The 26,943-nt window shown below is 40.8% G+C and overlaps 1 protein-coding gene across 7 annotated transcripts in view; it reads right to left on the reverse strand.

Annotated features, from left to right (window-relative positions):
* Window positions 1-26,943, reverse strand: part of RHOBTB2 (Rho related BTB domain containing 2) — a 323,120-nt gene that overhangs the window by 76,630 nt on the left and 219,547 nt on the right. For 6 of the 7 annotated variants that reach the window (XM_044082959.1, XM_044082961.1, XM_044082965.1 and 3 more), the window contains 3 exons: window positions 26,399-26,502; window positions 12,571-12,756; window positions 10,082-11,073 (listed from right to left, as the gene is read on the reverse strand). In XM_044082959.1, the coding sequence (XP_043938894.1) occupies window positions 10,082-11,073; window positions 12,571-12,756; window positions 26,399-26,502 (1,282 nt within the window). The remainder of the gene's footprint in view (window positions 1-10,081; window positions 11,074-12,570; window positions 12,757-26,398; window positions 26,503-26,943) is intronic. The other variant, XM_044082960.1, reaches the window with a different exon arrangement.

Consider the following 26,943-nt stretch of genomic DNA (forward strand, 5'->3'; position numbering starts at 1 on the left):
GTTGTGAGAGACTGTGTCAAAGGCTTTTGAGATGTCAAGGAATAGACATGAGACTAATTTGTTATCTCGGGATCTAGAGAAAGGCTGTGTAAAAGATATTACTGCTGTGTATGTACTGTGATTTGGGTGAAAGCCATGTTGGGTAGGATTTGGGAGATTTTCATGTAGAAAGTGATCTAGTAGCTGCTTATGAATGCAATTTTCAAGAATCTTAGATAAGGGAGACAGAAGGGCTATAGGCCTGAAATTAGAGGGGTCAGTGGAGTTTCCTCCTTTATGTAAGGGTATCTCCAAATATCAGGAACTATGGTTTCTTGAATTGATCTATTAATTAGCATGGAGATAGGGTATACAATAAATTTTGCAGCTAGTTGAAGGAAAAGAGGAGGCAGGTTATCAACTGAAGGTGAACACATTTTGCATTTGCCGAGAAGTGATCTGTTATAAGCTATAGGGATGGGCTTAAGAGGGAGAAGGATGTTGTGTGGATGGAGGGAGATGGGGAAGTACTTGTGTCTTTTTAGTCAGCTTTTGAATGGAGTCAATGAAGGACGAGTTAAAAAGTGCAGCTGTGCCTAAGGCAGAGCTATTGGGGGAGGGAGAAGGTGTAGTGGGCCTACCTGGATGTAACAATTTGTTGATTGTATTCCAGAATTTTCTTTGGGTTGGACTGGGGGTTATTTTGTGGCTTTAGGTAAACATTTCTTGTCATGATTGATTTGTTTTTTGGTTAAATTACAAAGTTGTGTGTAACATTGAATATTGCAAGGGGAATTGTTTTCTTTTTCCATTTTTTCCAGGCATTATCTCTCTTGTACATGAGGGATCGAGTGTCTTGTGTTATCCAAGGAGCAAAGTTAGATTTTATTCTAATTTTCCTGATGGGGCTAAGGAGTCTAGAATGTTTATGAAGATGGAGTTGAATTTTAGAACAGCTTCCTCAAGTGAGAGGTCATGGAAGAAGGACCAGTTAATCGAGAAGAGCATTTGGTTAAAGGTGTTGGAGTTGAAATTATATAGCTTGTGACCGTCTTTGTATTGGTGGGTTTTGCATAGTTGGGGGGGTGTCTTTGAATATAATTTGGAAGATGTATACTTAGGGTATCAGGCACAGTGATAGGGTTTTGGTATAGGTTAGGGCTGAAAGTGAGTATCCAATCAAGTGTAGTGCCGGTATTAGTGTGTTTATGAAGTAATTAGTTGGGAGAAGCCATAGAGGTTAATGCAGGTATTTGAAGAGCATGAAAATTACTATCAATATTAATGTTGACCAATAGAATATTTTTATAGTTGACAGCTTGAGAGATCCAGTAGAGAAAGTGTTCAAGGGTTTGTTTGTTGTTACATGGGGAATACAGATAGTAGCAATAACTATCTTTTATGGTTATTCAATTTGCAGTTTCGTATGAGGACTTCTGTAGGGTAGAAGTTTGGTGCCGAGAAAGATAGGGGGTAGAGGGAGAGCTGTTCAGAATACAGAATAGCTACACCTCCCTCTTTTTTCTTCAGTCTATCCTGCTGAACGATATTGTATCCAAGGGGTAAGATTTCATTGTCAGACATGTAGGGTTTTAGCCAGGTTTCAGAGAGCGTGAGAATGTCGGGGGTGTGGAGAGATATCCGGGAATGTAGGTCAGTGATTTTGTTTACAGTACTTTGAATGATGAGAGACAGTATAGTTAAGTTTTTGGTAGATGTGGAAGAGTACATTTAAGGAAAGGAAAATGGGGGGTAGAGGAAGAGGAGCTGGTGACTGTTCCAGGTTTGAGATGTATATCACCTGACAGTAGCAGTTTTAGTATAGGAAGTTTTAGTTGTGAATGGTTGATGTTAAACAAGTGATATTTTGGGTTTATTTTGGGAGGTAGTGAGGGCTATTGGAATAGTTTTACTTTTATAGCTGAGTATAATTGTGGTTGAATAGAGGAGGGGCAATAAGGAATGTGTGAGTAGATGAGTAATTAGTTTGTAGGCAGGTAAGTGTAGGGGCAGGTATTATGTATGTTAAAGTGTGATGATAGGAGGTAGACACAGAGAGAAGAAAAAGCAGGACTCTAGTGAGGAGAAGGTGTATCATGTTGTGTGGTAAGGTAAAGACAGGTAGAGATATGATTTGTGATAGTAGTGCAACAGGATGCAAAGGTTTGTAATAGTGTGGGGAAAAAAAGAAAGTTTTTAGGCGGTAGGATTAGTCTTGACTTTAGGAGGAGTGTCTATGTAAAGAGGAAGTTAGAATAGATAAGTGGGTGTGGGAGGAAGTTGTAAGTGGTAGTAGGGAGTGGTTTGTAGAGAGATTATAAATTTACAGTATGTAGGGGTGGGTGGGAATGGGGGTAGGGCAGAGGAGCGTAGTAAGACCGAGCATAGTGAGGGTGAACGGAGCAGGTTGCACCTGGGCCCTATTCGCAGTCGACTTCAGGAAACAATCAGTAAGTACAGCACTAAGGGAAAATGCTGTAATTTAAATATATTAAACTCTATCCAGCTTACACTGAATGGTAAGGTATTAGCTGTACAAAGAAAAAGAATAAGATAGATATGACAGCAACAAGAAGCAGAGGCTATGAGATAGACTACAAGAGCGCTGTTGTTACAGAGCCACAGGATCAGCTGAAAGTTAACTGGAAGAGTTTCTGTTACATGGGTGACTAGACATTAACAAATATTTAAGACCAACTAGTTTGTGTAGGACACACTAAATAAGGAATACAGAGAGATATGAGGGTGGGGGGAGTGGTGGACACCAGCTAGATCCAAATGATGTGAATCATTTGAGTTAAATAGCATTTAAAGTGAAACATACATAAACTTAAAAAGACCACTACAGCTATTTCAGTAGTGCCAAGTAATTAGGTTCACAAAGCAACTCAATTGGGCAGTCAGGGAGATTTGCAAGAAAGAAAAGTCATCTGGTGTGAGACTTATGAACAGGAAGAGAGGGAAGGTTAGGTTTTATATTTTTTGAGCTTATCTGAGGAAAGAGTGAAATAAATGCTAAGAGTGAGAGACACAGTGAAGTCAGAAAAGTAGGGACGACAAGGAAATTAATGCAAGGGTGAAAATGAGCAGTTGGAATAGTGTAAACAGAACAGTGATGGTGAGCAGTTAAAATAAAGTGAATAGAGCATAGAAAAGAGAGGACAAAGCAGAAATTAGGGAGAGGGAAGAGACAAGAGTACAATGTAAAGAGTCAACTCTACATAAAGTATCTTAAGTACACATACAGGTCAGTACATTGCCGCAATTTAAGAACTAGACAGGAAAAGTACAGTTGTGTACACCTACCATAAATGTAGATGTTCGAGTGTCTTCACTGTTGCAGTCATAACTGTAGAGTGATCCTGCCGGCAGGCAGTCGGCCAGAATCCCAAAGTCTGGGGCTGTACCAGCAAGTACCCTGACGTCAGAACGCAGAGGTATAAAGCTGACAGCCGACGCCATCTTCTCCAGCCTTTTTTGCCCCAGATGTCAGAAGTCCCCCAAAATAACCAAAAGGTGTCCAAAAAGGAAACACAAATACACCACAAAAGAAGAGGAAGATAAGAGGATTGGTGCAACAGTGAAGACACTCGAACATCTACATTTATGGTAGGTGTACACAACTGTACTATGTTCTTCGTGTTTCACTGTTGCAGTCATAACTGTAGGGTGGAATCCCAAAGCTGCGATGAGGGAGGAGGTTATGCAGAAGACCTGCAAGACAGCAGAGGCAAAACCTGCCCTAGACTTAGAATACAAAGGGAGATTATAGTGCTTAGAAAAAGTATGCACTGAACTCCAAGTGGCAGCTTCTAAAATGTCCTTGGTAGGAACTCCTCTGAGAAAAGCTGCTGAAGTGGCAGCTGCTCTAGTAGAATGACTTCTAACAGTACCTGGAATCTGCTTCCCAAAGTGAGAGCAACAAAATCTTATCCCATGGGCAATCCATTTGGAAATAGTTTGTTTAGAGATAGCCTTGCCTAGAGAACTGGAGGCATAAGAGATAAGCAACTGATCAGATTTTCTGAAATCTTTAGTTCTTCCCAGGTAAAACCGTAGTTGTCTGTGTACGTCCAATGAATGCAAAATCCTTTCCCCTTTGTTTTGAGGATTTGGAAAGAAAGTAGGAAGGTGAATAGTCTGATTTAAAGCCACTTTAGAAATCACCTTAGGCATAAATGTAGGATTGGTCCTCAAGGCAACTCTGTCTTGGTGGAAAATAAGGTATGGTTCCACAGCCATGAGAGCTTGCAACTCTGACACCCTTCTGGCAGAAGTCAAAGCTAATAAAATAGCTGTCTTCCAGGATAAGAACTTGATATGGAGGTAAAGAAAGTTTTTCCAAAACATAATTAAGATCACAAGCAGGAACAGGAGGAGTTCTAGGAGGTCTTAAATTCTTAGCCCCTCTCAAGAATTGTCTCACCAACTGGTGAGAGAAGATGGGGGGATCAGAGTTGTAATGAGCCGAGATAGCAGAAGCATGGATTTTAATGGAAGAAAAGGAGATGCCTTTAAGCAAAAGGTCTGAGAGGTAAAGTAAAATGAAAGAAATGTCAGGTAAAAAGAGGATCAGAACCTCGATTCCGCATCCAAATACAAAATCTTTTCCATTTAGAAGCATAAGATTTTCTAGTGCTAAGAGAACATCCAAAACTTGTTTGGGAAAAGCAGAAGGAATCAAAGGCCCTTGTAGAGCCAAGCTGCCAGGCAAAGAGTCTTAGAGTGTAGCATCTGACCCTGATGTTGGGACAGAAGAGAAGGAAACAGAGGCAGAATCCATGGAGGTTCCAAGAACAGGTGTCTTAAAGTTGGATACCAAAACTGCCAAGGCCAATTTGGAGCTATCAAAATGATAATCTTGGGTTTGTCCTGTTTTATTTTCAGTAACACCCGAGGAGGGAAGAGATTCCTCCAGCTGAAAGACAGGGCATCCACTTTCCAAGCTGTTTTGTGGAAGGACCTGGTGCAAAAGAGAGGCAGCTGATGATTGAGATGGGATGCAAACAGATCTATCCGAGGGCAACCCCAAACTGCCGCAATCCTGCTGAATAAGTTGGGGTCCAGCATCCATTCGTGAGGATCCAAAAGATTTCTGCTTAGGCTGTCTGCTAAGAGATTGTTTTCCTGGAATGAATTGAGCTTGAAGATGCAGATTCAGATTTAGAGCTGTGTCCCATAAACTCATGGCTAGTCTGCAAAGGGGGTATGAATGAGAGCCTCCCTGCTTGTTTATATACCACATGACTGTGGTATTGTCTGTGCGAATCAGAAGATGCCCTGGTTGCAAAAGATTCTGGAAGGCTAGAAGAGCATTTTGGACTGCCAACATTTCCTTCAAGTTGATGTGCCAGGGAAGAAGCTTCTTTGTCCAATAGCCCTGCTGGCAATTGTTTAGGTAATGAGCTCCCCAAGCATAATCAAGTCTGTGGTTATGATCTGAGCAGGATGAGGTAGACAAAAGGGATTCCCTTCGTTTAAAGCACAAGCCCTGGACCACCAAAGGAACTCTTTTTGGAGGCAGGGAATCAGAGGTATCATTGTTTCTAGGCTGTGGTAATGCTGAGACCATACACTCTTTAGGTACCATTGAAGTTTTCTCATATGAAGCCTTGCATTTGGAATCAACAGGATGCAAGAAGCCATGAAGCCCAATGCCTGCAGGAATTTCCTTGCAGTGAGCTGAGTTAAAGTAGCCAGGGTCTTGAAAATTGATGCCAGCTGTACTTGTTTTTCTGGAGTAAGGAAGGCCCTTTGTAAGCTTATGTTTAGAAGAGCTCCCAAAAAGATCATTTGTTGAGAGGGGATCAAATGTGACTTTTTTGTGTTCACTGAAAATCCCAGTAGTAGAAGAAGACGCTGAACAAACTGCAGATGTTGAAGTAAAAGATCCTTGCTGTCCGCCTGAATAAGGCAGTTGTCCAGGTAGGGGTAAATTTGAATTCCTTGGAGTCTGCAATAAGCTACTACTGGAGCCAGACACTTGGTAAAGACTCTGGGTGCAGTAGATAAGCCAAAGGGCAGTACAGAGAATTGAAAGTGTCTCGAACCTGCCTTGAATCTGAGGTATTTTCTGCATTCCTGTCTGATGGGAATGTGTAAATAGGCTTCTTTCAAGTCCAGTGTCACCATCCAAGCCTCCTGGGAGAGCATGGGAAGAAGTTGTTGCAGAGTAAGCATCTTGAATTTTGGAATCTCCAGAAAGGTATTTAACACTGAGAGGTCCAGAATAGGTCTCCATGAGTTTTGTTTCCTTGGGACCAGAAATAGTCTGGAGTAAAAACCTTTTCCCATCTCTGGAAGTGGAACAGGTTCTATGGCTCTCATGGCCAATAAGGCGTCCACTTGATTTAAGGCCTCTGACCATTGATGTTTTGGCAGATCCGGCCAACCCGAAGACCTTGGCAGAGTATGAAAGTGGAATTTGTAGCCTCTTAAAATCACGTCTAAAACCCATTTGTCCTGGGTAATATGAGTCCAATTTTGGTAGAAAAGAGAAAGTTTTCCTCCGAGAGGGGCTTCCAGGCAAGGAGGACCTGTAGCCCAACGGAGAGAGTCATTGGGTCTGCTTCTTTTGTGATTGAGATCTGTCTTCTCCCCTTCTAGGTGAAGAAGCAGTCCATTGTCTGGACCTGTAAGAGGCCTGAGCCTGCGCCCAACCTCTGGAGCATCTATATCTTCCCGTTTGAGGCCTGTCAGACGTGGGAAACGACCAATTTTTGGAGGGCCAATTTCTAGAAAATCTAGGAGGCTGAACTTGTAAAAAATCTTTAACAGTCTGCATAGATTTTGCTTTTTCTTCCATCTTTTTAATAACCTCCTCAGCCTTGGATCCAAATAAAACATCATGCTGAATAGGGGCATCTAACAGTTTAGCCTTAACCTGTTCAGGTAAATTCTGCTCACAAAGCCAAGCATGTCTCCTGATAACAGTACCAGAGGCTGAGGCCCTGCAAGAAGCTTCCAAGGCATCAAAACCACAATGTAAACTGTGTTTGCTAACTTGTTCAGTTGCATGCAATACATCCTGTAATTCCTTGTCCTCTGCACATGCAGGAAAGGTAGAGAGCCTTTGCTTTAGAACAGACAAAAGAAATTGCTGATACTTGAACATGTGAAACTGGCAATTTAAAGCTCTAATAGAAAGAGTAGCAGAAGTGTAAACCTTTTTGCCCCACCTGTCCAAGGCACGAGAATCCTTTTCAGAGGGAATAGGATTTTTAGATGAAGCGGCTTTAGCAGCCCTAGAACCCTGAGAAATGGTTTCGGGATCAGCAGAAGGGTTCTTAAATAAGAATTGATGGGAGTCAGGGACTCGGTAAAATCTATCAGGCTTAGAAGGAGCAGGCGGCAAGGAATCAGGATTTAGGTTAGTTTCAGAAAAAGCATCATCCACAATATCAAGTACAGGAGGAATAGCCAAAGGTCTGTGTTGAGGGAGAAGGAGAAACTCCCTAAGTCTCTTCTTGGAAGCAGAATAATCCTGACCTTGCCAATGAAAATGCTCCCTCATCTCATGTAAGGTTTCCCCAAAAGAGAAATCTTCAGGGGGAGAAGCAGAGGGAATAGAGTCCTCTGCATCAGAATCCTCATAAGGAGGAAAAGAATAATCCTGGTCAGAGGAAGAGACAGAAGACACAGAAGCCTGATCAGATGAATCATAAGGAATATCCTGTCTAGGCCTTTTTTCTGGAGGAGGGTGAGAACCCCTAAACATTGTAAGTAAATCTTCAGCCATCCGAAGTAATTGCTTCTGGGACTTGGGAGCTGTATCCGAGGAAGCTTGTGAAGAAACCCCTGGTTTAACAGGAGTCTTTGATTTTGCCTTTGTCTTTGTAGAAATAGTGATATTAGAAGGCCTGAAAACCCCCTCAGAAGCCGGTACCTGCACAGCGGTTCCGGACCCATCTGAAGGAGCGACGTCCGAAGGTCCTGCAGCAGATAAAATACTAGGCCTAGAAGGCTCCCCATGGGAGTCCATGTCAGCCATCGGTTGCTGCAAAGTATCATGTTTGGACCTCGGAGGCCGATCCTTGTCTTTTTTGAATTCAGTATCCGGCGACATCCTATATATAATGAATCGCCCGAAATAATTCAAGGCCCAATAATTAAACCTGGCACAGAACCGACAGCAAGAAACGTGGTCAGGGCCTAAGCAAGGTAGACAGTAAGAGTGGAAATCTTTATGAGGTATTTGTTTTCCACACGATATACAATTATTAACTTTTTCTGACATAGGAGGAGCAAGAAAATAGTTTCCCCAGCGAGAAGAGAAGTAGAAAACTTCGGACCGACGACAATCAAAACACGTTGTCCTGAAAACGCCAACCAACGACTTGTGAGCTGCTTTCCACCGCATGGCAAGAAAGACTGGAGAAGATGGCGTCGGCTGTCAGCTTTATACCTCTGCGTTCTGACGTCAGGGTACTTGCTGATACAGCCGACGCCGAACCCAGACTTTGGGATTCTGGCTGACCTCGGGCTGCCTGCCGGCAGGATCACCCTACAGTTATGACTGCAACAGTGAAACACGAAGAACATCTACATCTTCTGCATTATCTTGCATAACTAAAGAAAGACATGACACTTCAAAAGTATTCCAAAAGATGCTTTCACGGTTGCATTAGAAATATACCTATGAGATCAGATATTAAAATTCCAATGTCTCAATTCATAATAATAGCAGTCTGTAGACAGGATGTTAGTAATGCAGAGTAATGCACATAAATTCAGTGAAAATAAACTTTTTCCATTACTGAAATTACCTTGCTAGTCTAAAACTGTGAAAAAACAAGCAAACCCCCTACTGAAACTAGGTAATAAATCTCATCTTGACAGTCTTGGGGAAAACATGTAATAAAAATGTAGCAGACACTAGATTTATCCCTCACCTGAAACACTCAGTGAATAAAATGAGCCTTTAAACTTTAACTATTTAATCAGTCTGTTTTCTAAAACGCAAGTCAGTTTAGTCACTCAGTACAAAAAGTGAAACAGTCATGCTTCTGTCCGCAGTCTCAGGACAGGATTGCAGAAAAGTCAGTATAAATGATTACTGATCACAGGAACGAAAGTATAAATGATTATTAAGTAAAACTGTGGTGCTTAGCCCACAGTGTGAGAGCTATCACAACAATCCTTTTCTTCTGCAGAAATTCGGATGTGTAAGAAGAGTGTGCATGTCTCCATCATGGGTAACCGTCTACATTGTGAATAGGATCGCAAAAGCTGCTAGCACCCACAACTCCACAAATTAACCACATGTCTACCAACAGCTACATCTCTGCATCTAAAATCAGTATTTTATTCTTCGAAGCTAATACTTTTAGCTTGCCTTCTTTCACAGGAGTTAGATGACCACTCAAACGGCTGCTAGGTCTGCAGACATACAATAACATGGTAGTTACAGCCATTCAGCTACTGTCACATTTGTGGCAACAAAAGGCAGCACAACAGGAATCCAATGATCCACTTCTGAGGGGGAAACACCCACTTGTAAAAATGGTGGCCATGAATATCCCATCCGTGGAAGAAGATGCACATCTCTCAATGCAGTCCACAAACACAGACCCCTGCACAAACCATCATGACCTCCTAGTGATCCCACAAAGATACACAGAATGACAAAGGCCAAACTGTGGTTAAGCCATGTAAGACATTTGATACATAACTGCATCAAAGTCACATCAGTACTTAAATACAAACAAAACCATGTTCTGAAATAGCTACTGCAATGCAATGGCTGTGAACATTTTTCTCAGGGAAAATGATGCTCAAATCTTGTGTTACAATGACACATTAAAATTTCTACTTGTAGTACCACTAACAAATTAAACTTCTTACCTTAACATACAAATATCAGCTACATGTGGTACAGGAAAACAACAGATGTGAAAAAGAAAACAGTATTTATGTAAGAATCTGAAGCATCACACCCACACTACACCTACATTTGGTACACATCTGTCTTAATGGTTTTATAAACTTTGGTGCAAATATCTGAAGTAGCTGCAGAGGCAAATTTTAAATTATTGCTAAAAAAATAAGAATTTTAAAAGATAAATGAACTCGTCCTTCACAACTGTAGAAAGCAATGCCTCACCTGAAAATGTACCTTTAGCTAAGCACTCTTTCACACGGTTAGCCCTCCTGACATGGAAGGCTTTGGTGATCTCCTGATTCATGAAGGCCTCATTGTTCAAAATATTAGCCACCATCATTCTCAAATCAAAGACCTCCAACAGCTCAGCTATATGGGCAATCTGCATCAGGTCCTTTTCATTTTCGTCCAACTGACCAGTGTAAAGGTACTTTAGGACTGCCCGAAATGGGCCTGGCTGGATGGAGGGTTCAAGTTTCACCACTGTCATTAGTCGGCTCTTGTAGGTGACAGGGTCATCCACCATCTCTTCCTGGATACTGATGAAAGCCCTACTCCAAGATGACAATATTTTACCCCGCCTGTGGTCAGACTTACCCGTGTCCCCATTTTCATAAGAATTAATTTTCAGAATACCATCACTTGTTGATGTCCGTAAGTTAGAAGTCCTATGTGAGCTACTCACATCTTCAGTACTTTCACAGATATCAAAGCTAGCAGCCCTCACAAGGTGCTCACGTCCATTTCTTTCAGTCTGATAGCTCAGTCGATCACAAGCAGACTCACAGTCCTGACTTAGATCCATCAGAAACAGATCAAAGAACTTTGAAGATGATGTGGAGAGGTAGATTTTGTGTCCATAAAATGTTTTGTTGCTTTGAAGAACCAGCAGAACGTCAGCACATAATGGATTTTCTAGAAGGTGAACTGGGTGGTCCTCATTGTTTGAAGGAGGATCAGGGACTGTAATAATTGGTGGAGGAGGCTTTGGAGGCAAAAATGGAGCCTGTAGCAGTGCTTTCTGAACATTGCGAAGGTGGGATTTCCAGAACTGAAGGTGCCTTCTGGAAATGAGTGCAGCTCGGATGGCATTGTCAAAGACATCCTTAATGCCAAATTGGGCAACAACACTTGTTTCATAGTATGATATGCCCAGCTCTTTAGCCACTTCTCGACCTCTTTCAGGAGGAAGGATTTCATTTGGTCTAATAGGCCTAGGAGAGAAGGATAAAGGACATTCACTTTGTAAAATGCACTATAAAACACTGAATTACTAATTTTATCTGTATTAATCAGTATTAAAGAATACTTCCACCAAACCTTAATTTTGAAAACTTGCTGCATACAGAAAAGCTGTAATCCTGATCCTAGATTTTCAACAGTCAAGCAATGAATCACAAAAATACAGGGAAAAAGAGAAGACTGTCCTAACTGCAACTCCATTCTAAAAACACACTCCAAGACTAACAATATGACAAAGTGAGGGCTGATGTTGACAATATCTCTATTCTGATCTCAGAATCCCTTTGTTGTATACATTGTGCATCAATATTTTGTAATCATACTGTGTAAATGTGCTTGTTTCCAGAATCTCTTTTGTATCAAAAACACGTGATATGAATTAGTGCACTGGAAGAGTTTTCTATATCAGAGGTACAATTTGGGTCACCTGACCAATTTGGCCCTGTGAAAAGGTTCATCAACATGGAATTTCTGTTCAAACCGATTATCTGTACAACCTCTAGATGCAGACACCATTCATCTGTGCTGCGAATGGGCCTTGTTATTCTAATGGCTTACATAAGCACTAAACATATTTAGTTTAACAACCCTTAAGATTATCTAAGATATTTACAAAGGTAGTTCTTGTTGCAATAAAGGAAGGAAGTCTCTTTCACAAGCAGGGTGAGGGGCATGGTGGGGGAAGTAGCTTCATGATAAACAATATGAGGTATCATGCATTCAGCTATAAATATATATATATATATATATATATATATATATATATATATATATATATAGGTTTACTATCAAAATGTTGAAATTCATTTAGTCCAACGTTCACATGATCGACACATGAATATCAAGTATTTTGTCGACAGGAAGTGCATGTAAATTACCTGTCGACATTATGTTGCAAACAGGGCAAGGATTTTCCCTTGTCTGCACTGTTGTGCAATCTCGGAGTTGTAATATATAAGTAGCAGGGGGTGTGGGGGGCACAGCCCCCCTGCAAAAACACTAGTCTTAGTTTGCAGGTGTTTTTTGACCATTTAAATGTAGACATTTCTTTTTTGTATTTTGAACATTCGGTGTAATGACTTTCGACGTTATGAACGTTGACCATGTGGTTTTCAACATTTTGATAGTAAACTATATTTTATATATATATATATATATATATATATATATATATATATATATTGTAAAGGTCAGGGATTCTTGATAGTTCATTTCATAACACCAAACAGGGTCACAGAGGAAAAAATAAGAATTAGATATCCTAATGTAATGAAACATCTCACTTTCTCCCCCACAGCAGTTGTGTCAGCACCATTTCATCTTTTCAGATCAGACACAAAGCCTCAAAACAGTGATAGGACTATGTTTGGAATGCAGGGTAGAAACCTGAAATTTATTACCAGTGGACTTTCCCTATTTCAGTTGTCTTTGGAAAAGAGCATTAAGTACAAAAAATAAACATGTAACACCTTGCAAGAGGGCGTCGAGCTCTATTCACAGCTTCTAGATCGGCATAACGGAGATCAAGTTGGCAGCCGACCAAAATGACAGGTGCTCGCGGACAGAAGTGCTTAATTTCTGGGTACCACATGGTCTTGACATGATGAAGGGAGTTTGGATTAGCTATGGAGAAACACAAGACCACCACATCAGATCTGAAAGAGAAAGAGAAAAATAATTCCAATGGGAATGCAGTACTGCAAATATTAGCAATTGTTACTTGAACAAAATGCGTGCCAGAAATTTTTTATCTCACAAGTTTCTTTAACAAAGAAAAAATCTGCAACACGTTAGAAATCTACATGCTAATCTGTACAAAAGAACTGCCGTTTTTAATTTTTAATTCACTTGTCCACTTTCTGCTATCCAGATACACACATTGGGTATAGATATCTATTTTTCATTAGTAACCCAGGACTGGACAAAACATGTAAGTGACAGATAATGATATTAAAGCCTTTGGTCTCTAAATTTACAGCTTGAAATCTTAACTATTCTGCTGTGCTACTTTGTCCTTTTAGACAGCACTTTTCAGAACAGAAAGCATCTGTGGATCTTCCATCGGTCAATGCCTTGCTGGTTTTGGGTTACATGGGGACTGTGGCTGATCAGTGCTGTGGGATTTACAAGGATATAAAATGAGTTAGTTTAAGAAGACAGGTGAAAAGGTTTTAAGAAATCCGAGCCAAAAGGATGACATGATGCCTCCAAGTTGTGTCAGCATTTGCTGGATCTTAACTGCTGGAGACTAGAACAGGCTTGTCTAGGACATGTGGTATCGCTGTCTTGTGAATGTAGCAGCATCACATCATCTGCCCAAAGCCCAATAATAATGTACAAGAGCAGATCTCAACAGAGACATCCCGCATAACCTACCAATTTTTTTCCTAAAGGGCTTTGATAGATCAGCACTCAGACCTCTCTAGAAGCATGACACCAGTATGTGTTTTTATTTATTTATTTTAAGTAAGTTTTTTTTTTTTTGGATCCCTCAGCCCTAGCCATCAGGCCTTCCCAACCATCCCCTTAATGACTTGTTTGTTCATTCCTGAAAGGCAACAGCCAGCCCATTCATGAATCCCCTAAATGGAGTGAGAGCGTACTGGGACATTTGTTCCCCACTAAATGCAAGAGCTGAAGGAAGGCAGAACATCTGTCACGTAAGGGGCTCTCCCTTCCCACCTAAGTCCCTCCGTGGGTACTGCTCCTGCATGCTCCTGCACAAGCCTTTCTATCTTCATGCAGCACACAGCTTCCTAGTGACAGTCTATGCTGCCAGGAACACCCCTACGCTCAAGTGTGGGTGCCCGACTTTAGGGTGAAACCACTTTCCGTGAACTAACAAATGCCTCTCCTTCCCACCCCAGCTCCATTTGTCTCCTTCAACTACTTGTGCTGGTAATCAAGCATGGCTCATCATCTGGGGCATAGTCAGGGCTTTATCTGTCTACACTGCACTGCCAGGCTGCCTTATATATATGGTGATGTGATGAGAGACCGATTTCAGACACTGCATGCCTGTACAGATCAAAAAATGAATTTAAGTTACATTTACCCATATTGCAATAAACTCAGAATATAGTTGTTTTGAGGGTTTTACTTGTATGTGAGCTCTTTAGATATGAGGTTTTGTTGAAGAGATTTAGTGATAAAAGCTTGGCTGAATCAAGGAAATACAACAAAGCACATTAATAGACAGGTATTTACAATGAATGTTACATAAAGATGGGAATATATACAGGCATAGGCATATGATATGGAAACCATCAGGTACACAATGATATAAGTTTCTATCATGGTTAATATAGGTACAGTGTAGTAATGTAATGCAGTACACACTATAAAATAATATTAACATATTCACACCATCAAGACTCTTACAGAACAGGATACAAGGTATGCACTTATATTTTGATGGTCTAAGGAAGATCTCACAGTTGTGCAGTACAGTTGAACAGAAAGGCAAAGTGATGCATGCACAGTGGTGACACATAAGGGATGGTTATAGCTTTGGAGTGTGGAGTATGTGCAAAGAGGGCGAGGTAGTCAGAGTTGTGGCTGTGAGTTACTGCAGTTTAAATGATGAAGAGTAGCATCAGAATCTGTCAACATGGAGACCAGGGACTCTTCACAGTAGCAAGCCTAAGGTATTTGTAAGGGAGGAGGGTAGTAATCCCACAGACTGCTAACATGGAGAAGGAATGCGCACAGGTTATCACTATGGCACCAAAGTACTGTAATACTGGATCTAAGGTTAGCGTATTATGTAATCTGGGTCATTCTGCTGACAAGGATGGCTTCAAACTTTGAGATTATACATGAGGATTCCAATAAATAATCTGCCCTTTCTAAAATGGACAGCCAGTCTGCTTTCTATAAACCTCTGTGGTGACACATAGAGACATGAAGGTAGTGCATCTGAAATGTCCATTGCAGGTAGTTTGGAGGGAATACTTATTCAAGAGTTGAGAAGCTAACTAGAAGGGGTACTAACTTGTTTAGTTCAATTCCCAATCACTGTTTTACACAGCAAATGACTGCCAGTGCAGTTTCTACAGAAGTTCAATTTCTCTGGGTTTGTCGCATTTCTTTGTGGTTATGCAACTGTGGAGTTAGTATATAAAAGTATGGAAATGTGACATGGGTGTGCATGTGTTGGAGAGAGAGGGGTGCTTCCCCTGGAAAAAAAAACTGTTTCCTTTGGGTTCAACGTGATGAAGCTTTAACCAGTGTGTTTTGACCAGCTGAACCTTGGTATAATGTTGTACTGACCACAGAAAGGGAACACCCACAAAAAGCTTTGTGAGAACTGTCCACTAATGCAGGGCCAACCTTCCAGGATCCACTAGCAAAGGTTCAGGATCAATTCTGTGAGCCTATGATGACAGTGACACTTCTGACACCTCAAGGTCCAGTGCAGCACATACATCCCCAGTGATATAAACAGTGTCATTAAAAATATGGCGGCTGTCCAGCACAGAAGATCCAGCATCATCTGAGCCTGGTTCCTACAAAACATTCTCTCCCATGACCCCACCCTGAGCTCTTTGGCCCTCCCCATGTAGCTCCAGCCTCATCTGAGCCTGGTCCCTACAACACATCCTCTCCCACAACCCCACCATAAGCTCTTTGGCCCTCCCCACGTGCCACAATAACTAAACTGGCATGTGTCCACCTATATACCAATAAAAGCCTCCTGAGTACAGAACAGAAAGGACACCTTCCAATTTATGGTCAACCTTAGTAACTCCATCCAAGAAAGTACCTACCTTCAGGGAGGCACATAAAACTGCGACAAGGAGTCAATTGTTCACATAAGGGACATTAAAAGATTCATTGCATGCAAGGCTTCAGCTAGCATCCTGAGCCCTAGGTACTACAGAAAGCCAAAATGACAATACTCTGTAATGGAACTGCTGTCCACCCAGTATGAATTACAGGATTCTATTGTGTAAATCCCAAAAGACGTCCATGATGTCTAGCAACAACATGCAGGCACTGAAGGAGTAAAGCCATGAATCCCTGCAGGGTGACAGTCTATAAGAAGTTACACCAGATGTATTTGCTAAAGTTGTTGAGCTATACAATGACTTGACAACTGTCCACTGTGATGAAGAAGGGATGTCAGTAAAACTGCAGCCCCTTGTGCAACAGTGGGACAGTCTCTAGGGTGCTTCTAAGACACCTCTGAGCACACCAGTTTGTATCTGACCAAGGAGCACCTGTTAAACTGGCTGACCAACAGGTTGCAGATGCTCAGCCTGCCTTTTCAGTGAGATGGCCTTTTTTTCAGATGGCTGCCTTTTTCCTGAAGACACTGTGTCTTCTGCCATGCATGCTCCTGTCAGGTCACACCGTTAGCTAAGGCACTCCTAGATTTTCTTTTTTGAGTCTACTGCTGGGTCCCCACAACTCAGCACCAGCTGCTCTTAGGCCCCGTCCTCACCCACTGGGTCTGGTGAATCTCCTAGTTCCTAAGAACTCTCTGATCCATGTTTAAGACAGATGAGTAGAATGGGGCAGCTGTGGCAGCTTCACACCACTGCCAAGGAGTGTTTTCCCTTCAATTTCCAATTGCTTGCGTCTATCTAGTAACACCGTATGGCTGGGACATTCGGAGGACATTAGAGTTGCCCCCAAACACTTTTGAAAGGGACTCATATCAGTAACACTACACCACCTACTCACAGGCAGAACAAGCACTGTTGTCTTCCTAGTCTCCGACAGGAAGATCAGTCATGCTAGTTCACCCCAACTGTGCACATTTCCTCCCTCCTCCCAGTATGTGCACTCTCACTCTTCTCTGCCTGCGCCATCAAGTATCTGAGCCACTACTCGAACACGTGGAGCCAGGGCTGTATGTCAAGGCTTTATCCCTCAATGCCACCAGCACAAGCACCTACAAACTCCCACATTTTTACTGGGTTGATGATAAGCTACAGTGTCAGTTGTAGTTTTTAACAACACATCTGATCAACTGTGGGTTATACTCTGAGCCCATCAAGCTTGTGACATTTTGCTTGAAAACCCTCACTCTAAATATTTTTCAAAAATTCACGTTGTTTTTGTGCACTGGATGTTTCCCAGTTTGTTTATAACATTCCCTTATTATTCCTGTTCTCATGAAGTCTTACTTTGCTCTTGATGGTCTTGCCAATCACAAATCTTCCCTTTCTCACCAAGGTTATCAAGGAATTTGTTAATGCTTATCCTCATGTGGTATCTTTGACCCTCAACAATTTGCTTTTACATCTAGGTAGAGAGGTACAGTACACAGATGACCCTTATTAGAGTCCTTAATGGACAACTGGTAAGGATAGAGAGACTAAAGTTATATTCCATCTCAGTCCAACTTCCCTGCAGCATTGCAGGTACTGCAATATGGAATTTGCCTTAAGCACCTGTTTACCCTGTCAGATTCACCTTCACCATTACGATTTAGCATTCCTCTTACTTCTTGTGACATTCCAAGCACACTGTTTCTATAATCCATGACTTCTACTGCCACACTGGAGTGAGGGGTTGTGCAGGGCTCATTGCTTGGTCCATTACTGTTCACTGTACACGTTACTCCATGAGAGGCCATTGTAAGGAAATGTTCACAATATCATTGCAATGATGATGATATTCATCTACAAGTCTCCCCTCATGAAGGAATTCAGATTTTACTACCTGTTAACTTTGTCTTTATTTCACCCTGAAAGAGATGGTGAAAAATCAGCTAAAGTTAAATACCATAAAGACTGGGGTGTTTCTAACTCTTATACAGGCACTCAAGCCTATTAGATCACAGATTTATTTTTAACAATCTGCTGTCCTTTCGGGACCAGTTGTTTTATTTTACGTATCTGTTGACTGGATAAACCCAATAGACAAGTGGTCCCTTTTCGGGGGTGACCCAACAGCATTGTCTGGTTAAGTGACCAGCTCAGAACCACACAGAAGACTAATGAAAGTGAAAGGAATCGAACCTTAAACCGTGGGCAAAGAAAGCAGCTCATAACAGCTCTAGTCCTCAGTGCCAACAACAACTGCCAACTAATACTGAAGGAAGACAGCAGTGATGTCATCATACATTTATTTCAAGAAGGTCTCACAGAGACAAATCCTTACTCCCTTCCATAACAATGTTACTTCATCATTATTTACATTTTACTTCATCCTTTACATTACTTATGTATTGGTTTCTTCTCACCCCGACTATGGTAATGCATCACTGTAACAGGCCAAAAAGTCTGCAGCCAGAGTATTACGTAGTTCATCCCATTTCAGCTGCATTGTCACAGTGCTATAAAAGCCTGTCCGGCTTCTGACTGAAGCAAAGTCCATCTTCATGATTTGCAGTTTAACATACGAAGCTCTTCACAGTCAGAGCCCTTCCTATTTGAAGTAGCTGCTGATGCCCTATGCCCTTGGCTTCCCCTGCTAAAGGACTACTGTAAATTCCCACAGGTGGGCTTGAGACCTCCAAAATGCATTCTTTTATCTGCTCAACTCATGCTCAATGGAGCTTACTAGCTACCTGGATTTCGGCTGAGTGAGTCTGAGTATTTTTTTTTTTTCTTGAAATATTTCCTTACCAGGAGGGAATGTTTAAATCCTCAGCACAGAGTCCACACCAATCTCAGGTATCTCTTCTGGAAACTTATCAGCTTATTCTACTGTAGTTTTCATTTCCACCTGTTTTCTGTGCACTCTGTAAACTTTCCTGCCTTTATTTAATTTGATTTTACTGGTTTTAGTGTTCATATTTTATATTTGTTGACATTTACTTTATCACAGTAGAATGCATGAATTCAATAACCTTAAATCTCATCGTCCTTTCAGGGGTAACAGTGGGTGGCCACATGTGGGGGACTATATAGGTATTACATGCAGATGACTGCAAAGTGGTGTTAACTCCAGCACAAACGCAACTGTGTGATGGGAGTTGTAGACACAGGACATTTACTGTGTAAAAGTTCAACATAAAAAAATTTGGAAAGGCTGGCCAGGTGAACTGAAAGGTGGCTATTGTGGTTTACTACTGATAAATGTCACTGTCCCTGGGTAAAGCAACTCTGGTGGGAAGCATCTTTGGAGAGTGGTGTTATAACTCATGCCATAAGAAGAGGAAAAGATTTGGGGCTGTTGATCAACCTTGAACCGCATCATCATCAGCAGAGTGAGAAAGACAGTGGCAGCAGCAAGAATGTTGGAGTGTAGTCTCAGAAGAAAACACGCTATATTTCCCACTCCCATAAGTCCTGACCATGCCTCTGCTTGAGTATAGTCTGCAGGTCTGAAGGCCATATGTGGACAGGAACATCAGGCTCATAGGAGGATATCAGCGGGAACCAACTAGAAGAGTGTAGTGCAGGGAAAAGAACACTACCTCAGACTAGAAAAGCTGCTGTTAGTTTCTCTCTCTAAACACCAGAAGACAAAGAACATCATGTGCACATTCAAGATCGTGCCAGTGAACATGTGATGGGCTCACCCTGAACAGGAGGACCACACACAGCTTGTTGTATGGACCAACTACTGTCTGGATTTGTGAAAGTACTTCTACATGAAGAAGACTCACGATGCACGGAATGGACTAATGAAATGGGTTTGCAGAATGAATCCAAGAAAGCATGGAATAGACGGAGAAAGGTGGAGGGGAAGGCAAAGGTGGGGAGAAGGTAGAATGTGAAATTTCTTCTTATATTAACTACTTATAACACCATCAGCTTACTTTACAGAGTGTTCTGTATACAAGAATTTGCTTTCATTTCCATATATATATATTATTATATTATATGGGTCTACTTGATATGATTGACATTTCACAATGTCGAAATCCATATGGCCGAGACCATATGATCGACATTTGAAATGTCGAACATACAAGCAGACAAAAAAAAAAAAAAAAAAAACTTTTAACGATGGTAGCAGGGGGGCTCCGCCCCCCACACTCCCCGTAACTTTAATACACCAACTCTGAGATCACACTACAGTGTGGAAATGTGGAAATCTTTCCATTCCGCACTGTACGGAGATGCCAGTTCCCCATGGTCGACATTTCAAATGTCGATCATATGGACTCGTCCATATGAATGTCGACACTGAAATGTCGACCATGTAAATGCGACCCATATATATTTGTTGAGATTGTTTATATATTGCTGAGACTTTATTGCTAGCAGGACCTTTAATTTCTCGATCCTGAATGTATATATAGTTACACTATTTCTTTATGATTGTGGGAAAATCATGCTGTTTGGTTTAGATTGTGTTTTGGCTTATAGATGATTGGTGGATTTTGTCTGAATGATGGTTACGGATTTATTTAAGTGTTTGTTTCATTAAGCTGATTTTAATTGTCTAAGTGCTAACCTGTTTAAGAATATTTTTATAATAAAGTCTACATAGTTGTTTTATAACCCAGCCATGCGTCGGTACCTTTATTATATTTGTTTGTTTTATTGTACCATTTGTCGCTTGTGGACCTGATATATTGTTTTGCCTATATTGTTATTGGTTCTGGTTCACTCGTGAAGCATGGCCGAAGGGAAGAGTTTGGATATTGAACTTGGCTATAATCCGAATCATACGAGTGCTTATACAGGAAGTGACAGCCTGTTGAAGTTCTTGGAAACTGAGATTAATCCTTTGTTAGAATGTGATGGTGGACTGTTGGCTTCCAATGGTGATATGCATGAACTGGGACTTTTTCGCTCTTAGAAGAACGTGACTGAGAATGATTTATACCATTTGAAACATTTCCAGTTTCAATGGTTTCATTTTGAAGCCTGTCTCCGATTGCGTGTGGTGTCTGAGGATCCTGAAGATGCTGACGTATGGTGAGCGTTCTAGTGAGTTTTTAGCTAAGTGGCAACAATTAAACTTGGAAACAAGTTTCAATTGTATGACATTACTTACTGACTTTTTTTAAGCTAAGAGAGCAGGAGCTCCTTACTAGTATTAAAACACAGTGGGCTGAGTCGTATAATTTTGCTTCGGCTGATACTGCTGACCTTGCTCTTTCAGAAGTGATTGTAATGTTTCCTTTTTGGGAAGAGACTTTCTGTACAAAAGAAGAAGAAATTAGAGAGAGATTTCAGTGATTTTAGGCAAGGCCGTGTTTTTTCTTGGCCTACGGCTGTTGGGAGAAAACTGGATCTCAACAGGTTGTTGCGATGGAGGCTTTAGTTAATCCTGAGTCCAGTATGATTAATGTGAGAAAATCCAGTAAAGACAAAGATGTGGTGACCAATTTAGTTTCTAACAATAGTAATGATGCTGTATCTGCTGATACTGTGAGTGTTCAAACTAGCTCACAGACTGACAAGTCTATTTATACTATACCAAAGGGGGATTTAGTTACTGTTGCCCCTCAGTCAGATGTCAGGAGAAAGACTAATTCTGCTTGTCCGGCTCAGATTTTTCCTGTTTTACCACTGCCTATTCGGACATAGTGGCAGGGAATATTAGGCAGTTCCAGTAGCCGAGGGAGGTCCAAGAGGAAGAAGTCTATAGAGAGAGGGGGTTATTCAACGATCAAACAGATGTGGCAACCTATCAGAATTCCCTAGTCTGGAATATTTCCAGTAGACAATTAAGTTCTGTCGAGGTGGCTCTATTGAGTAGAGGACTTCCATTTGTTCTGTCACAAAGAGCTGACTTAGTGGATACTGTCATTGATTTGAAGATGTTTATTTGGAATTTGTCTCTGAAGATGATGTTTCCATCTGAGAATAATAGTGGGAATAACAATGCAATTTTTAAAAGACCAATTACTTTTGTACCTCACAGCCATTCTATTTTGGATGTGTTCTATAGGTTGCATTAGAATGATATTTTTAATATGTTTGATAATTGTAGACAGAAATGCTTTTATTCTAATTTGAATTATTTGGAAAGAATGGCTCTACATATATTGCAGAATGATTCTACTATTGTTATTCGACCAGCTGATAAGGGTGGCTCAATAGTTGTACTCGATGGGGGGTTTTATTTTGATTCCATCAAAGACATGCTCAATGATACTAGTACCTATCAAGTTATCGATTATGATGCGTTGATTAGGTTGGTACAGAGGGTACATGCCATTATCGATGAATGTGTTTCTGGCCATTGCATCACTCTTGAACTGTCATGCTGTTTTAGAGTGGAGCATCCACTTGTTCCCACTGTTCATGGGCTCCCAACGATACTCAAAGATCCTGTTTGGCCACCGTTCAGGCCGATTGTGTCTGGAAGAGGTTGGTTCACTGAGCCATTCTGAATTTTTGTTGAGAAGCATGTCCGGCCTGTCTTGGATCAGAATGTCTCTGTTCTTAGGGAGTCTAAGCAGTTTTTGCATGATCGTTTTGAGTTTACTGATCAGCATGTTCTATCTTCTGACTGTTTGATGCTTACTTTAGATGTGACCTCTGTTTACCTCTATTCCTAACATTACTGAGCTTGATTTTAACAGACTACCTAGTTGAAAACAGTACAGTATAGTTTTGTTGACGACATTTTTTTCTTATGATTAGCACTAATACTGACTTTTTAAAGTTTCCTATGAAATTTTCTACAACTACGATACATTTTTTAAATGTTAAGATTCTAAGAGATGCTGATTTGACCTTCAGCACAGGACTTTCTAGAAAGGAATGTTATAGGAATTTATTTTTGCACCCTACTCATATTTTTAAAAATATAGTTAAGGGGCAAGGACTATGGATATCCAGGCTGAATGTCAGTGATGATATGTTTATGCATAATTTGGAAATGTTGAGAAATGATTTTAGAGAGAGTGGCTATTCTCCTTATGAGACTGATGGTGGGCTTGCTTACAGTCAGCGAATGAGAAGGTCCAGAGGTAGACCGTATTTTTCATAGATTCATAGGTGAGTACTAGGCTAATGGCCCTGGAGCCAACACAAGCTTAGCCCAAGCATATTCCCAGTCATCCTGTTGCCTGCATTAACATTAGTTCCTTGTGCCCCTATTGGGCAAGGCTGTTGAAGTGATCCCCGGGGTGGATTTCCTGTTATCCATCCATTCGTCAAGATTTTTCTTGAAAAGGGCTAGTGGCATGCTATGCTTGACATGAATGGGGAGTTTATTCTAGAGTATGGCAAGTCTCTGGGTGAGGAACCTGTCCCTCCTGCAGGTTCTGTTTATTGTGGTGATGAGGTTGAGGCCTTTGGAGTGTGTGGTGCAGAGGGACTGAGACTTTTTCAGATGGAGCATGTCTAGCAATACTGGGTCAGACATGGCTTTGTATGTCAAGCAGAGATCGCCTCTAAGTAGGCGATATGAGACTGAGTATAGCTGGAGTTTTCTAAGTCTGTCTGTATAGTGCATGTGTTTGAGTCCTAGGATCCTCTTTGTGAGGAATTTTTGTGGCCTCTCTAGTTGTTGTAGGTGTCTAGTGAGGTACATGCCGAATGGGGCATTGTACTCTATAATGGGTCTAATGATGGATGAGTAGAGAGGGATTATGACTTTCTTCCTGGATGAGAAACCTTTTATATGAGGTGTGCCACATAGAAGGAATTTCTAACTACTATGGCAACATGGTTGTCGAAGGAGAGGTTGCAATCTACCTGTGTCCCTAGATCTCTTATCACACCTTTGGAGTTGAGAGGGCTACCATCGATGTGGCAATTCGTGGGCACAGTGTTTTTCCCAAAGGGGATGACTATGCACTTTTTAGCATTGAGCTTAAGACCATGGTTCTGGCACCAGTTGATGGTATCTGTGAGGCCTTAATGTAGGATGTCTGCATCAGCCTGAGAATCAATAATAGCTCCCAGTTTGCAGTCATCCGCAAATTTGGTTAATGAGAGTCTGAAATTCTATGAAAACCTGTATAAAGCAGCGAAATATGTAAATCAAGAAGAGATACAAATAGAAATGTCCATGGAAGAACCAAATATGCCAAGACCAGAGGCAGACCAGGCCCAATCACTAAACATTAGGATCATCTAGCAGTTTATGTTATACTGCTGATGATACTAAACAAGACTTTTTGTCAGTTCCTATGATTTTCAGCAGTGATTCTGAAGCCATTGCTAATATTTTTAGGAAACATTGGCCCATTTTACTTGTAGATGAATAGATAAGGCATTTGTTAGGAGCCTGCCCCCATTTTTGCTATAAGAATAATAAGTCACTGAAGCGGCTTTTTTGCTATCCAGAACAGAATACTAAAGTTAATGTTTTTCTTTCGGCTTTTCCCGGTTAGGGGTCGCCACAGCAAAACTCCGGTCCGCTAATGATTGGCAGTAAATTTTTACGGTGCCGAGGTGCCAGCCCGACACCCAACCTTCAACGAAAGCACTATAAATTACTTTCTGGCCAATGTTTTTGTTCATATATTAGTCATGAGTCTACATTTAAATATCCAGATACTGGGTTAGACTACCATTTTAATGTTAAGGCTGACTGTGCAACCAGAAACATGATTTGCTTAGCATATTGTGTGCTATGCTACTCGTTTTATGTAGGTAAGACAGACAGGTCTCTTGTAAATGGGATTTTGCATTTGGGGATGATTGTCTGATGAAGTCTGGAGAATAAAGAAAATATGGTGATATAGTTAAGCGTTCTTAATAAACGTGTTGCTTATCGTAATCTGTTCATCTTGTTGTCCTGGATTTCTGTGCTTTTCTGCATTGTATTGGTGGTTCGTGGTTTTTGGCAACTTTCTCTACTTTTGTTTGGCGTTTCGTGAGACGTAAAATGATGAAGGCAGCACTGAACACAAATCTCATGGGAATTCCTAACTCGTTCCCTTCAAAAGAGCCCTGGGAATTTGTACTCTTAACTTACAATGGCTGTATCTTAAGCCTTTTGATGAAATCATGTTATATAGCCTTGTGGTTAAACAAATGTTCATATCATGGTTCACAGGTGTTAAAAAAAAGTGAAAATTGCAAACGGTTTAGTACAAAGTAATCCGCACACTGGTCACAATCATTGGATTCAATGTTTTAAACTGGATTTTATAACTTACAATAAAACAATACAAAACATTAATAAAAATGAATATTTAAACAACTTACAATGCCTCAGTAAACACTCAAGCTACACATATACTATTATAAGCATCTTGTTCATTCAACTATAAGCTTTCATGTGAGGTGAAACATTTCTGTCTCTCTCACTTGGTTGTTGAATTATTTACAGGTATAAGAAAATGATGACAATATAAAATTACTATAGGATCGACATTTAACATCACTTTAGCTGCACTAGACAGAGCTAACGTAGGATTGCTTCTGTTCTCCTCATGTAGGCTTCAAAATGAAATATTTACATAGACTGTATGTAGTACGGTTTTTGGAATTATTAGTGTAAATATTAACAAACAATATTAGATGGATGAATTAGACACCTACTGATGTCATAAAGATGATCCTAGAGAACTCCCGGAGGCATCAGTAGGGTTTAATGAGTTACGACAGGTTGGGCTTCTTAATGAATTCCATCATGACAGGTAAATCTGGCCAGACTAACCTGATCCAGGTCTATGACTGGATTACTGAGGAGGCAGACAAGGACATTCCTGTGGATGTGATCTTTCTGGAATGCAGTAAAGCCTCTGACTTGTTCCTCCACATCAGGCACTCAGAAGAACGGAATGCATTAGCAGCAGATAGCCACTGTGCAGGTGGGAAAGAAGTTGTCAGAAGGCAAAATGAAGGGGATAATGAGAAGAAGCACTAAAGGGAAAAAAGGAGTGACAAGCATGTAAATTCTGCACATGCAGCTGTATTTTAATTGTTTCTACACTAGGATTTTTAAATGAACATTTTCATTTATTAATATACCGCCCTCTGAATGCTGTGTCACTTCAGCATACGCGCCCTGTTTTCAGTGGACTTGAATATACATACCACTTAAATTGTGAATTTTCTCCACCATACTGCAATGTGCATAATGTAGTTGATTTCAGAAAATAGCGAATTTTGAAAAGACTGGAAGATATCTCTGACCGTACTTCAACATCCCTTTCTGTTGCTGACATCTGTTTAAAATAGTAGTTTTGTGTTTGCTCTTCTAAATTTCTCTTGGCTCTTTGATCAGACCTGTTCAATTTAGTTCTCTAGCTTTAATTTTAAAAAGTTTGCATTTAGTATTACATGCTAAATGCTTTTTCAAACAACATACACAGTAAAAGCAGGTGACAAACAGAATATCTTTTGTAGAACACATTTTAATGTTGCACTTCTACCCACTGGATCAAAGTGCCGAATACAGGTACACAGCCCACGACGTAATAAAAGTATGGGTAAAAGTGTAAGTGGTTAAACTGAAGAGTCATTAAAAACATACCTGCCATAGGCAAATCTCCTGTCCTTGTGGTGATCTCCAAAAGTGTCCCAGAGACGCAGGGACACACTGACTTCATCAACGACATCACGGGATCGTTCAAGTACCTGAAAATATAAAACAGCAAATCAATAATACATTCACATTCTGGTGTACCCAACCATATAAAACAGAGGAAAAATTATTTCTACTTATCCCTGCAGGGATTGGACTGGCTTGGATTCTTACTCGGGAGGCAAGTATAAAATCAGTCTGGCTGTGGACCAAAGATAAAAGTAGAGGTTGAAATAGTGAGAGAACATGCACTGTATTCACTGAATAAAGAACTCGGGTAATGTAGGAGAGCTCTAGACATGTAACTAGTGATTCTTGCAAAAGATCAGATATGCTTCCCTACAGATGAGGGCCTGAAGCTCTAAGATTGTAAGTGAAGAGCTGATGGCTGCTATGGATGGAATCTTTCAACAGATAAGCTCGGTGATGCTAAGTTAGTGGGCTCGCAGGGTGGATGAGTAAGTCTGATATAATACAGGAGAGCGATTACTTAA

Source organism: Protopterus annectens, chromosome 9.part0 (genome assembly GCF_019279795.1).
Source record: "Protopterus annectens isolate FY-2018-M chromosome 9.part0, PAN1.0, whole genome shotgun sequence".
Classification (NCBI taxonomy): Eukaryota; Metazoa; Chordata; order Ceratodontiformes; family Protopteridae; genus Protopterus; species Protopterus annectens.